Source organism: Erpetoichthys calabaricus, chromosome 3 (genome assembly GCF_900747795.2).
Source record: "Erpetoichthys calabaricus chromosome 3, fErpCal1.3, whole genome shotgun sequence".
NCBI lineage: Eukaryota > Metazoa > Chordata > Cladistia > Polypteriformes > Polypteridae > Erpetoichthys > Erpetoichthys calabaricus.
In genome coordinates this window covers 261212021-261227018 of record NC_041396.2, presented here as the reverse complement: position 1 = coordinate 261227018, position 14998 = coordinate 261212021, and the positions used below count along the sequence as shown (strand labels likewise).

At 38.9% G+C, this 14998-nt stretch overlaps 1 protein-coding gene across 2 annotated transcripts in view; it reads left to right on the top strand.

Moving 5' to 3' along the window:
• LOC114648868 (kinesin-like protein KIF1C) overlaps nt 1-14998 on the top strand; it is a 109718-nt gene that overhangs the window by 43449 nt on the left and 51271 nt on the right. For both annotated transcript variants that reach the window (XR_007934313.1, XM_028798152.2), the window contains exons 5-8: nt 3658-3836; nt 4684-4795; nt 5285-5362; nt 5996-6061. Coding sequence is in view for 1 of the 2 variants with exons in the window: in XM_028798152.2 (XP_028653985.1) it covers nt 3658-3836; nt 4684-4795; nt 5285-5362; nt 5996-6061 (435 nt within the window). In the remaining variant the exon portion in view is untranslated. The remainder of the gene's footprint in view (nt 1-3657; nt 3837-4683; nt 4796-5284; nt 5363-5995; nt 6062-14998) is intronic.

The following is a 14998-nucleotide window of genomic DNA, read 5'->3' as shown; positions in this document are numbered from 1 at the left end:
AAAGTGACGGCTGATGTTGTATTCCTTTAAAACCACAACGGTTTCTTGGCAAATAAGACATACAGCCTTTGACCGGACTTGAGTGAAAAAGTATTTAGGTGTCCATTCCTTATTAAACACTCGGCACTCACTGTCGACTTTTCTTTTCTTTGGCCCACTCATTGTTGCAGATGGGTTCAGAGCAGTAGCAGAGTAATAACAGAGAGTAACCCGGGCTCCGCAAAATCAAGTCAATGTATCACTGCGCCTAATGAGCAACCTGGTGGAACGCCAGACATTACAGGACAAGGTCAAATGAATGCAGTCATAATTGTGATATGATTTGATTTGGGCAATTTTGTACCAATCTTCGTCGGGCCGGATATGGCCCACGGGCCGTAGTTTGCCCACTCCTGCTTTAAACACATTGAGGGAGTCAGCATTTCAAATGGAGGTGGGCAGCTTGTTCCACCTGCCAGGAGCTACACATGAAAAGACTCCGGATTGATATTTGATATCACACAGAGATGACATCACCAGACGCCATTCATCAGCAGACTTGAATGGGTGAGAAGGAGCATAGGACCTCACAAGCAACTGATTCATTGACTGTTCTGTCCACAAGAATCAAGGCTTTATTTTTAATTTATTCCATATGCAACTGAATATGAACATGTTTTCTACTGGCCAGCACTGCACATTTTGGAATGCAGTTCAACAAATTCCATTTTCCTCAATGCTTGCATCTGTTATGATTCACAACATTTAAAAAATTTTTGTCAACATTCCATACATTTTTTTGCTTTTCTCCTTCCGTTTTTGGGTTTTAAACAACATGGAAAACATTCCTGTAATTAGTTTATTATTTTACAGTATGTCTGTTTTCAGGTACCCAAAAATAATTCACTTTTTGGTGCACCATTGTTTTTGTTTCTTATGGGTGCCACAACTTTTGACAATATTTGTGTATGGTTTCTATCCATGCTGCTTTCACATGACAACTAAGAGTCTGGGGTAAGAGGGGTCCATGGTTGTGGGCGCATTTCAAAATAAATAAATAATGGACATGCTCATGCTGGGAAGTGGAGCAGGTGCAAGCAATTGTCTGAGAAGACCACTTGTCTCCGGGTTGGTGCAAGGTGGTCAGCAGACCATGCATTGCCTTGCTATCATGTCGGGTGGTCTGATTTGTTTTATTATCATCCTGGGTTGGTAATTTAGCGATTGCACCTGTAACTGTCCCCAGTATTTCAAAGGGAGGCACAGGCATCGATGGACGAATGGTAAATGTGAAGTATATGTTGTCGCAGGCGTTGTGTGTGCTCTCTTTTGTTCAGCGTTATGATGATAGTGTAGAAGTTGATGTAAGCTTGAAAAATTGTCAGCTATATTTGTGGAAATATGAATTGCAAAATATGTATTTGAAATAAACGATGTGACATACTGCTGTTAAGAGAGCTGATAATGAATAACCGCAAGAGATGCGGATTTCAGTACTCAACACCTGAATCAGTAAATTTCCCTAATGACATGAGCACAGCACCCACCTTCTGACTGCACATTTAAACGAACAACTAAAGTTAAAGTAAAGTTAACATTACTGTCTAAATGTAAATGCAAACCTGCCAGGCCAGAATATAGTTGCAGTGTTTTAACAAATCGAATATCCATAGACCGCAATGCTGTTATGTCATATAGAGCCCAGTAACTGCGGTGGTCTACGTGTGTGTGTGTGTCTGTCTCCACTGTTGCAGTGCTCATTACAATGTGTGAATCAATTATTAAGCTTCAGTTATATTGTTCTACTGAGCTTCTGAATGGATAACAGCAATTTTATCCTTTTATTTTGTCTCAGCTTCAAGTCTTTTGTTCCATATCTTTTGCTCTCTCCCTGAAACCCCGGTGGTGGTTAAAAATGCACTGCCTGAAGAAATTGTTGGCAGGTGTTTTAGGAAGAAGCCCATTTGGTGTAGCCTTTGCAACGCAGGATTTCAACACTATTCACTGCTCCCTTTTAATATGTTTTTTTCCCAGACGCGTATTCTCGTTTGCTCTGTGTGATTTGGGCAAAGTGCTCCCACAAGGATGAGCCAGGGTGGAGCTCATGCCACCAGGCTGTCAGCAAGAGGATTTTGGAACTGGGGTGTGAGTTCAGTTAATGCAAGGGAGCACACATGGGAGCTAGAAAGGGAAGAATGGATAAAAAAATCTACTTGAAATAAGAGCATAAGAATGTAAGAAAGTTGACAAACGAGAGGAGACCATTCAGTTCATCAAGCCTGTTTGTTAAGTTAATACCTAAATAATCCCAATATCTCATTCAGATTCTTCACAAAGGTTGTCAAGATTTCTTCTTCAACTACATACTTAAGTAGTTTAATCCAGATTCCCACAGCTCTTTGTGTAAAGAGGTGCTTCCTGGCTTCATTTTTAAAGGCATTTCCCCATAATTTAGAAATATAATTTTCAGGGAAAAATACTGAAGCTTTCATTTGCCCGAGTGTTGAGGATATTTTTAAATAACAGCTACAATGGTTCCAGGACCAGGGTTCACCCAACCTGCTTGCTGCCCACGTGGAGTTTGCATGTTCTTCCAGTGGCTGCATGGGTTTGCTCTGGGTGCACCAGTTTCCTCTTAAATTCAAAAATTTACCCCTGATGTCTGTGTGTTCACCCTGCGATGGACATATGAAAATTATTGGGCATATGAAGACTGAGATAATTTGCATAACATAGCTGTAAAATACTGTACATCTTTCTACACTAATCAAAATCTTATATGGATTTAAAAAGTACTAAAATATCTGGATAGATTCAAAATCTCTGGCAAACATTTATTATTGAACTAGCTGTATAAGCCCATGCTGTAAAAAGCCCAGGGTCCTAGAAACTATTGAAATCGTCAGAAAAAAAATTGAAATGTAGAGATGTCAGGTAATTGAAAGGAACTACTCTGGGCATCTCTCTCATGGGAGGTTTCGTTTTGCCGATGTGCTCGCTTCGCTTGTGCATTAGCAGCTAAGTGAGTTTTCTGTTTCCCTAGAGCCCTTACCCTGACTCCATCTCTCACTTCCGGGCGGAATGAACAAACAAACGAACGAACGGACAGACAGACAGACACACTCACTTCCATGCATAGACGTTTATATATAAGATAGGCACTACTTATATAGACACTTAAGTTAATGAAAAGAGTTAAATATCATATGAGCTTGTCCTTTTTATGGTTGAAAGTATTCACTACATAGAAAGTATACAAACTAATGCATAAAGGTAAGATGATGAAAATTTCCCTTACATCTCAGCAAACTAAACCTACACAGAAATGAGAAGCTGACTGTTGCTCTTCATCTGGCAAGTAGCACTTAAAGGAAATGTCACAAATGACTGCATACCAAAAGTCTCCACTCTTGGCCCAACTGGACCCATCTGTGGGGAGGTTGACTATTTCATGCACCAAGCCAAATCTACTGTTGCTATGCATAGATGTATAACACCACTCCACTCGGTTGTGGAAAGTAGCCTTAAAAGGGAGATACACACCGGGGTACAGAGCTGATTTTCTGCAAAAGCATAAGCTAGGGATGGTTTATACTGTATAAATGCACTTTTTTAAATATAAATTGATGGTCCGAGTAACTTTGTTTTTGTAAAAAAAGGTGAACAATCTGTTTGCAGGTTTCCTACATGGAGATTTACTGTGAACGGGTGCGGGACCTTTTGAATCCCAAGAGTCGCGGCAACTTGCGTGTGCGTGAGCACCCCATCATGGGCCCATATGTCGAAGATTTGTCCAAGCTGGCAGTCACCACATTCTGTGACATTGCGGACCTCATGGACTCTGGCAACAAGGCCAGGTCAGTGTACATGCAAGGCCAATGAATGTTTCTGTTCTGATGCTTTGGGCATATGCTGAAGTATGTGGGATCTGCTAAGAAGGAGAATGTTGTTTTGTGGCAAGAGGGATAGGTGTTGTGAGAAATAGCATGTTCTTTAAGAGTCATATTTACAATCCATGTGAATAAAGTGAATGTGCTTGTGTCATTTATTATTCACAAGTTGGGGTAGCTGGTTGTTACTGGGATCTGGGAAGATGAACTCCAGTTTTTTGTAATGTGTGCTCATTACATTGAACTTTGTACTTGCATGGCTCCTCAGAACTGTTGACGAAAATACAGTAAAAAAAAATACTCCTCATGCAAGACATATTTTATATACATCAATTGGTGCTGCCTAGGGTGAGGCACCAGCTAAATTTTGGAGCAAAACACAGATTTTGTTCTTCCAAATGGAGAATATTTGCAAAATATGGCAGTGTTCAAAGGTGTGGATTTGCACACTGGACAAATGAGAAGTCAAGCAAAATGACACCTTCTATTGGCTAACTAAAAAGATTACAGTATACAAGCTTTTGAGGCAACTCAGGCCCTTTCTTCAGGCAGTGAAGGGGCCTGAGTTGCACAGAAAGCTTGAATCTTGTAATCTTTTTAATTAGCCAATAAAAGGTGTCATTTTGCTCACTGCATCCATAATGGCTAACACGGTACAACACCCTAGTACTACACACTGGACAACACACACTCAGCTTTATATATTAAATGTTTTCTCAAGCTGAGTTTGCTGCCTTCAGTAAAAGCTGTTTACAACTTTCTAGTTTTGTTTGTGCTTCTTCATTGCACTCATTTTTCTGCTTCTTTCTTTTAGGACAGTGGCAGCCACAAACATGAATGAGACCAGCAGTCGCTCCCACGCTGTCTTCACCATTGTGTTCACACAGAAGCGGCATGACAGTATGACCACCTTGGATACTGAGAAGGTACATTAGCTAACATTCAGTGTGGTAAAAGGTGATAAAATATGAAGGACTTGCTGAAATGTTTCGGGGTGAGGACGGGAAAAAATGCCCTTCTTATGCTCTAAAACTTTTTTTTTCATTCGTTATTTAAATCCCACCCCGACTCATGTATAAAACATGTACGATAATGACAACAATGTTAAAGCAGTGATGAAGTGGAACGGAGACGCTGTGCCTTCCCGTAAATCCCAACCGTTCTATTCAAACTGATGCATACATCTGAACCAACGTACAGTATATATCCAAACAATTTGGATGTATCTTAACCAATATATATATCTGAACGTATGTATTTGAACTGATGTATATATCTAAACTGATCTGTTTTAACCAATATATATATATATCGTTCTCCTGTATCCTGGCTTCTTTTTTGTGTTTTTTTTTTTTTTTTTTTTAGCTTTCCTTTCATTTTATTTTCTCATCTTTTTTTCTCCCTTTCTCCTGTAGGTTAGCAAGATCAGCTTGGTGGATTTAGCTGGAAGCGAAAGGGCAGATTCTTCAGGGGCAAAGGGCATGAGGTTAAAGGTGAGACATTTTCAATATTAAACTACCTGAGGCTACACCCACAAGAGTCACTCCTGGAGATCGGTGTATGTGAAAGTGTCCCACTATCACACAGAAGACAGAGAGAGATGGACACATGTCCAAATCTGTCCTTTTAACATATTTACATACAATGTTGGGAAAGCAGCAGTGAGTTGATGGCAAAGAGGATGACTTTAATAAAAACATTTTGTTGCATTTATTCAACTTTAAAACAATTGTAAATAAAATATATAAAAGTCTGTGACTATAAATAATTAAACAGCAAACCATGTTAGAAACCTAGAGGTTTCTCTCCTCAATGACTTGCTGCTCCCAACAACTGTCTCATCCACATGGATTGTCCACCCTCTTTTTGTGTCATAGCAGCGGCTGTGTGCATCTTGACAAGAATTTACAGAGTCCTCTGCTCTGCTTGAGGGCTGTGAATGCAGCAGTCTCACGAATGCAAGGTGTTTCACGTTGGTCCCCTCACATCATCCTAAAGAGTTTTAGAGAGTAATTAGGATTACAATGAGATATAAAACACTAAAGATAATTAACTGTAGTACAAAGTACTATGAGGAGCTTGAAAGGACTTGACGTTGTTTTGTTTTTGTTTTTTGTTTTTTGTAGGAAGGTGCCAACATTAACAAATCTTTGACTACTTTAGGCAAGGTGATCTCCGCCCTGGCAGAGATGGTGAGTCCTTTCTATCCCTCAGTGACGTTACACATTGCTTATAGTGTAAGGTGAACTGTATATTAGCCATGTCTGAGCAAATAATAGCTTGTGAAGTCAATTTGATTAGAAACATTGCTGATCAAGAAAAGCAGCTAAGCGAAGGTGAGCAGCTTATTGCACTAAGGGGCTCACAAAGAGGCTGTAAAATAATCTGCTTGATTATGTGCTTTTTTTCCAGTGTTTCAGTCTTTTATATTGCCTACAAGCTTTAGAAATATCTCAGTCATGCAAGAAGTACAGTATATACTTGCGTATAAGTCGGGTCTTGAAACCCGAAAAATCGATCATAAAATCAGACCCCAACTTATACGCCCATTCAAAAATGCAATACTTACATTTTTTTTATATACTTCTTCTTGCCTCCTCCAATTTCGCACCAGTTTCTCAGACACATCACGTTTTGTTGCAGCAGCGCGGTTACCAATTTTTTTCACCACCCCGATTTATACACTCGTTCAAAAATACGACACTTGAACTTTTTTTTACATCTTTTTGCCTCCTCCAATCTCACACCACTTTCTCAGAGATATCGAATTTTGTTGTACCAATTTCTTTCGCTACTTCAACGACTTTTAATTTTAAACCAGCTTCATATTTTCTTTTGATCAAATGTTCCATCATAGATAAGGGATGCTCTTACAATAAAGGTGTATGAGAGTGTGATACAAAAATACAAATCAGTGCAACCGCCGCTTTAGAATAGTTCGGGTGTTACCGTGTGGTCACATAGGCACAATAGATAGATAGAGAGAGAGAGAGAGGTTAGAAACTCACGTGCTGATACAGCGCATTGCCACACCCACATAGAAAAAAAAGGCAGCGTGCTCCGTGGTTACCCTCTCAGGTGAGCGTTAGCATATCATAATCTTTTGGACCAATAGCGTGAGTTTTCCGCATTCGACTTATATGACCGAAATTATAAAATACCAGAAATTATACTGTAAGAATCAAGCCCCGACTTATCCGCAGGAGAACTTAAACGTGTATTTTATGTGGTATTAGTATTAATTTCTGTGGTGATTATTATGGCATTTTATGTGGAGATGGATTGTATACCAGTAGAATAACATGCACTATTACTGTGCACACAGCCATCTCTTTATGTACCAAGGCGGCCGTTTAGCTGCAGGACTTCTGGCTTTCTAAAAGGTGACCCTAAGGCTCCAGAATTGAGCTTCATTAATTTGCCTCTTGATTGCTTCATACTCATTCCCATTTTGTTGTTGTTAGATTTGTTTTAGTTTTTTTTTGCCCTGCATGTGTCACGTTTTAAGCATCACAACTACAATGTCAATTGGCAAAGAGCTTCTAAATTTATGTTTTAAAAAATGTGCATTTGGTAGAAGATCTTAAAGTGCTTATATGTACTCTGCTTTCATTAGAAAAGTGGCTTCAGTGTTTATTAGCCGTTAACCCACTTGTACCAGCTTTCAGTGAAGGTTTATTTCATGTATATCTTACTGCACAGTGCACAGCAACAAGGTGTTTTATCAAGTGATGTATTTTTTAACATGATTAAAATAAAGTGGTTAGATACATTCTCATGGTGAACATGTCCCATTTTTCCACAGCTAACACACAAAGGCTACCACTTTACCGTTTAATTAGCCTCCCTAACAGTTACCTCTTCAAACCAGATGTGATCAAAGTGATGTGCTCTTGCAGCTGCTTTACTGTTTTTTTCTGAGAAGTAGGAGACAATGGCCTTGGGCTTTTTAGAGTAGAAATAACATGGCTGTGGTCTTGTAAGCTGCCTTTGATTAATATGAAAAAATCTTGTTTGCTTTTACAGTAAAGCAGAAGTGGATAAACATTTCCACCTGTAGTTTTTTTTTTCCATAGTGCTATGTGCTTTAACGTAGCTTTGTTATAGGTTATCCCTGTTTTGAAGTATGCCACCCTGTATTTTAGAAAATGCTAGGAAATGCTGCCCTCCTCTTTGTATCATATATATACCAGTAAGGGACACCACTGAGCTCCAAACCCCAGACCCAGTAATGTCCAACACAGTTCAAATAATGGATGTTTTAATCCAATAAGCACTAAACACAATGAAAGACAACCAAAAACTATACAAACAATAAACCTTTTCCTCTCCTTCCACCTCCAGTTGAGTTTTTCCACTGCCTCCCGACTCCTCAAGGTAAGGCAGCGGGTGTCTTTCATACTGAACCTGGAACAGCTTCTGGTGACGCGGCATGACTTATGGGGAGTACTTTCAGGTTGGTTGAGAATCAGGGTAGCCTTCCCCCTGACAACGCCCCCTTATGGCACCCAGGGATCCTGACAGGGCTGCACTTCCAGACTTCAATTCCCATGAACCCCTGTGGGTGTCCAAGCAGGGATGCTTCCAGCAGACCTGCCACTTAACATATGGGGGATGAAACTGCTCCTGGCATCCAGCTTCTGCCTGTCCATTCCCTGGCACCTTCCATTTTATCCCTCCGTGGCACTTGCAGGGGATTTTGACAAAAGACACATCCCATAAACTGCTGGGATTGGCAGTGGAGTTTACTTGCAAGGGCTTTTAGTGTGAAATTGCTAAAAATGCCTGGAATTTCACCTTATAGGCAGTCCTAGAAACATCAAGAAGTAAATTACAAGGTAGGTTATTGCTTATGTGCACCGGGTCATTTATAGCTTAGGGCTGGACAACTAAAAACTTGTAGTCTTTCCCAAATTGCAAGGGAATGGGGCACAAAACAAGTCAAGAGTCATGTCATCTCATATTTTAAACTGTTACTTCATTCATTTCATATTAATGTTACAAGTATTTTATTGATTACATTTAGCCACATCACAGTATTACATTCCAAAGCAGTTTCGGTAAAATTGCTCAGCCCACCACGTCAACACAATAGACTGCAACATTAAAAAGTATACAGTTATGTATGTTTACCCATGTAAAGTGAAATCTGCTGCAGATAATTACACAGCTAACCTCCACAAACTACAGTCTGTATGAAAGATACTTAGAAAAAAGACCAAAAACTTCAGTCCAGTGGGATGTCATTGTTGTTACTATGAAACAATGGGTGTATTAGTTATTGCTTTTTGTATTAAATGTGCAAACTATACAGTGCCTTGTGAAAGTATTCGGAGTTTGTCCTGTTTTGTTGCATTACAACCTGGAATTAAAATGGATTTTTGGGGGGTTGGCACCATTTGATTTAAGCAACATACTTATTACTTTGAAGGACAAAAATATTTTTGATTGTGACACAAAAAATAATTAAGACAAAAATACAAAACTTATGAGTGTGCATAGGTATTCATCCCACCAAAGTTGATACTTTGCAGAGCCACCCTTTGCTGCAATTACAGCTCCAAATCTCTTAGGGTACAGTCATATGAAAAAGTTTGGGAACCCCTCTCAGCCTACATAATAATTTACTCTTCTTTCAACAAAAAAGATAACAGTGGTATGTCTTTCATTTCCTAGGAACATCTGAGTACTGGGGTGTTTTCTGAACAAAGACTTTTAGTGAAGCAGTATTTAGTTGTATGAAATTAAATCAAATGTGAAAAACAGGCTGTGCAAAAATTTGGGTGCCCTTGTAATTTTGCTGATTTGAATGCATGTAACTGCTCAATACTGATTACTTGTAACACCAAATTGGTTGGATTAGCTCGTTAAGACTTGAACTTCGTAGACAGGTGTGTCCAATCATGAGAAAAGGTATTTAAGATGGTCAAATGCAAGTTGTACTTCCCTTTAACTCTTCTCTGAAGAGTGACAGCATAGGATCCTCAAAGCAACTCTCAAAAGATCTGAAAACAAAGATTGTTCAGTATCATGGTTTAGGGGAAGGCTACAAAAAGCTACCTCAGAGGTTTAAACTGTCAGTTTCAACTGTAAGGAATGTAATCAGGAAATGGAAGGCCACAGGCACAGTTGCTGTTAAACCCAACAGGTCTGGCAGGCCAAGAAAAATACAGGAGGGGCATATGTGCAGGATTGTGAGAATTGTTACAGTCAACCCACAGATCACCTCCAAAGACCTGCAAGAACATCTTGCTGCACATGGTGTATCTGTACTGTATATCGTTGTACAATTCAGCGCAATTTGCACAAAAAACATCTGTATGGCAGAGTGATGAGAAAGAAGCCCTTTCTGCACTCACACCACAAACAGAGTCGCTTGTTGTATGCAAATGCTCATTTAGAAAAGCCAGATTAATTTTGGAACAAATTGCTTTGGACTGATGAGACACAAATTGAGTTATTTGGTCATAACAAAAAGCGGTTTGCATGGCAGAAGAAGAACACCACATTCCAAGAAAAACACCTGCTACCTACTGTCAAATTTGGTGGAGGTTCCATCATGTTGTGTGGCTGTGTGGCTAATTCAGGGACTGGGGCCCTTGTTAAAGTCGAGGGTCAGATGAATTCAACCCAATATCAACAAATTCTTCAGGATAATGTTCAAGCATCAGTCACAAAGTTGAAGTTACGCAGGGGTTGGATATTCCAACAAAACAATGACCCAAAACACAGTTCGAAATCTACAAAGGCATTCATGCAGAGGGAGAAGTACAATGTTCTGGAATGGCCGTCATGGTCCCCTGACTTGAATATCATCGAAAATCTATGGGATGATTTGAAGCAGGCTGTCCATGCTCGGCAGCCATCAAATTTAACTGAACTGGAGAGATTTTGTATGGAAGAATGGTCAAAAATACCTCCATCCAGAATCCAGACACTCATCAAAGGCTATAGGAGGTGTCTAGAGGCTGTTAGATTTGCAAAAGGAGGCTCAGCTAAGTATTGATGTAACATCTCTGTTGGGGTGCCCAAATTTATGCACCTGTCTAATTTTGTTATGATGCATATTGCATATTTTCTGTTAATCCAATAAACTTAATGTCACTGCTGAAATACTACTGTTTCAATAAGACATGTCATATATTAAAAGGAAGTTGCTACTTTGAAAGCTCAGCCAATGATAAACAAAAATCCAAAGAATTAAGAGGGGTTCCCAAACTTTTTCATATGACTGTATGTCTCTGTTAGCTTATCACGTCTACCCCCTGGGATTTTCCTCCATTCCTCAAGGCAAAACCGCTCCAGCTCCTTCAAGTTAGATGGGTTGTGTTCGTATACAGCAATCTTCACTTCATGCTACAGATTCTCAATTAGAATGAGGTCTGGGCTTTGACTATGCCATTCTAAGACATTTAAATGTTTCTTTATAAATCACTATAGTGTAGCTTTAGCAGTATGTTTAAGGTCCTTGTCCTGCTGGAAGGTGATCAATCACCCCAGTCTCAAATCTGTAGCAGACTAAAACAAATCTTCCTCAAGAATTGCTCTGCATTTAGTGTCATCCATCTTTCCTTCGATCCTGACCAGCTTTCAAGTCCCTGCCAATGGAAAAACATTCCCACAACATGATGATGCCACTACCATGTTTCACTGTGGGAATGGTGTTCTTGGGGAGATGGGAAGTGTTGGGTTTGTGCACCGTGGTGTTTACCACGATAGCCAAAAAGTTCAGTTTTTGTCTCATCTGACCAGTGAACTTTCTTCCATGTGTTTGCTGTTGGGCAAACTCCAAACGTGTTTTCTTATTTTTTTTTTTAGTAAAGGCTTTTTTCTGGCCACTTTTCCACAAAGCCCCATTCTGTGAAATGTGTGGCTTAAAGTGGTCCTATGGACAGAAACTCCCATCCCTGCATTGGAAGCTTCTTCAGTGTTATACTGAGTGTATTTGTTGCTTCTCTGATTAATGTCCTGCTTTACTAATCTGTGAGTTTTGGTGGGCAGCCTTCTCTTGTCAGGTTTGTAGTTGTGTCATATTCTTTCCATTTTGTTATGATGGATGTAGTGTTACTCCATGGGATATTCAAAGTCTGGGATATTTTTTTTATAACTCAGCCCTGATCTGTACTTCTCCTCAACTTTGTCTCTGACCTGTTTGGAGTGCACCTTGGTCTTTATGTTGCTTGCTTAGTGGTGTTGCAGAGACAGGAGCCTTTCAGACCAGGTCTATTTATATAGACATCATGTGACAGATCATGTGACACTGATTGCACACAGGAGGACCATGATCAACTAATCATGTGACTTCTGAAGTTAATTGTTTGGACCAGATCTTATGTAGCAATCTGATAGCTAAGGGGATGAATACATAAGCACTCACAATTTGCAGTTTTTACTTTGTTATATATTATGTATATATACAAGGCATTTTATTTTCAGTTCACTTCAACGATTTGGAATGTATTGTTAAGTCCATTACAAAAAATCTAAATGAAAATCCATTTTAATTTCAGATTGTCATTTGACAAAACAGAACAAACACCAAAGGAGATGAATACTCTCACAAGGCACTGTAAATATTGTGACAAAACATTGTGTTCAGATTTTTAGATTTAAAAAAAACAAAAAACAAAAAAAACCTTCACCCACATGTTTATGTGTATTTTTGCAAAAACCGTAAGGCACACTAAACTGATTCTTACCTCTGGTATTTGACCCAGTCTAACAACTCTCTATCTGCTATGACCATGTCTAGTGAGGCTTCCTCAGGGATTGTTGTTTATGCCTTTAAAACTGGGCTAATTGGCATTGACTAGTATTTTTGTTTTATATCCATCCTTTTTTCTGCATTGGTAAGGATGTGGTCACTTAGAAATGTAAAAAACACACACATGTGAAATTGCAGGCATTTTTAGTATTTATGCACAGGCTCATGTTCAACTGCAGCTGGTCAAAGCCATCCTTTAACAAATATACTCCATTGGCGCTGCCAGCAGTTGGCATCCCTGTATTCAGTGAACCCTTTCGTCAAGATCAGAGCTTGTATGGTATTTCCAAAGTAAATTTTAGCTCTTTCATATTATTCAAATATTATGTTTATAAATTCCCAAGCTGTATTTGTTTTAATACTTCCCATGTGTCACCTCTGTGTCTTAACTTATATTTACATATCTGCCATCGGTATGCAAATCTGTGGCTGATGTCTGAACAGCTGGAATATGCAAATACAGTTTAAAGATAAGAAAAAAAAACAGAAGATGGAAAGAATTGTGAAGGGAGAAAACACACACATGGTCAAGAAATAAATGAGTGTTCGAATTCCATATTAGTAAACAAAATTGTGTCGCAAAATAGGAGCACAAAACTTAAATTGTAATCAAAAACTAGAAAAAAAGCCAGGAATCCAAACAGTGCCTTAAGCAGTTACATCTAACCTAAACAAACATGAAGATTGTTTTTATTCAGAAAGTGTCCAGCATGAGGATCTGGGAAGTTGTGTCCCTTCATCTTTTATAGGTGAAACAAGATGACATGCACCGTCATGTGACTAGCAACAGGAATAGTGGCTGTGAACAACTTGGTCTCAAAAATATCACAAAATGGAGGCAAAACCGGCAAGAATTCCTACAAAATGGTGCCATCATAATGTCACCATCAAAAGTTTAAAATAAATAAAGGATATGAAAAAAAATTCTAAAAATGAAAAAAAAAATGAATTCAAAATAGGCCACAGCACATATTCCTGACAGGGCAATTCATGTTTTCAGGCAAGAGAACAGAAAGCTGAAGCGATTTCTGATAACAGAGAAATTACTTCAGATGTTGGAAAGCAAGCTGGGGTTAGTTATGTCCTTTAACTGATTGAAATGAAAATGTCAATAGTGGTTAGTAATATAATATAACAGATCTATCTATCTATCTATCTATCTATCTATCTATCTATCTATCTATCTATCTATCTATCTATCTATCTATCTATCTATCTATCTATCTATCTATCTATCTATCTATCTATCTATCTATCTATCTATCTATCTATCTATCTATCTATCTATCTATCTATCTATCTATCTATCTATCTATCTATCTATCTATCTATCTATCTATCTATCTATCTCATTTGTTGGCACTTCACAGGTAAACATTGAATTGAATTACTGTAACCCACCACCCAATCAAAAAACAATAAGACACTTAAGAGTTGTTCATTTGTCTCTGCCTGCATCCATTTCCCTTCCAAGTGTTCACTGTCTGTCAGCTTTTCCAGATGAGGGTGACAGTGGCAACATGTTAAATAAGATAGGTCTGGCCACAACATCTTCATCAACTTCTTCTAAAGAATTCACAGAGCCTAATTTTCCAGGTAAACTTCCTGAATAAGGTGCCCAGAGGCATTGTCACTACATGCCTAGACCACATCATCTAGTTTACCTTAATCCAGAGAATTACATCTTACCTGAAGAAGGGGCCTGAGTTGCCTTGAAAGCTTGCATATTGTAATCTTTTTAGTTAGCCAATAAAAGGTGTCATTTTGCTTGGCTTTTCTCTACATTCATAATGGCTAACACGGTACAACACCCTAGTACTACTTAATCCAGAGAAGTAACAATTGTTCTCTGAGGTCCTCCCGTACTGCTTAGGTCCTCTTCTTATCAGATATTGTAAACCCAGAGACACTGCTGGATACTGTTTTTCATTTCTTACCTATAGCCTGTGACAATAGGTGAGAGTGGATATGTATACTGACCAGTAAATTGAAAACTTCATTGAAATACTTACCTCCCTCTTTACCATTATTGGTCTGGAACACCATTTGCAAACTGCAGCCACTGCAACGATTTATTGGTCAATCTCACAATCACATCAATGCCCTCTCATAAACAAGACCCTCAGGTGCTGTTATCTCCTCCACTTGAGGTAGCTCTTCACACCTTATCTGTAGGGAGCAAGCCACTCATTTCTATGAGAGAATTATGATCTCCCATGTTGTGGTGCAAGTGGCCAAAAAAATGTAATGTGCAGGATCCAGTCAGGGAAAGGCCATGTAATAACCATAATGAAATCAGGGTGCAATCAGAGTCTGTATTTTCAAAACTGTTCATTTTCATCCATCCACACTGCAGCATTAATAT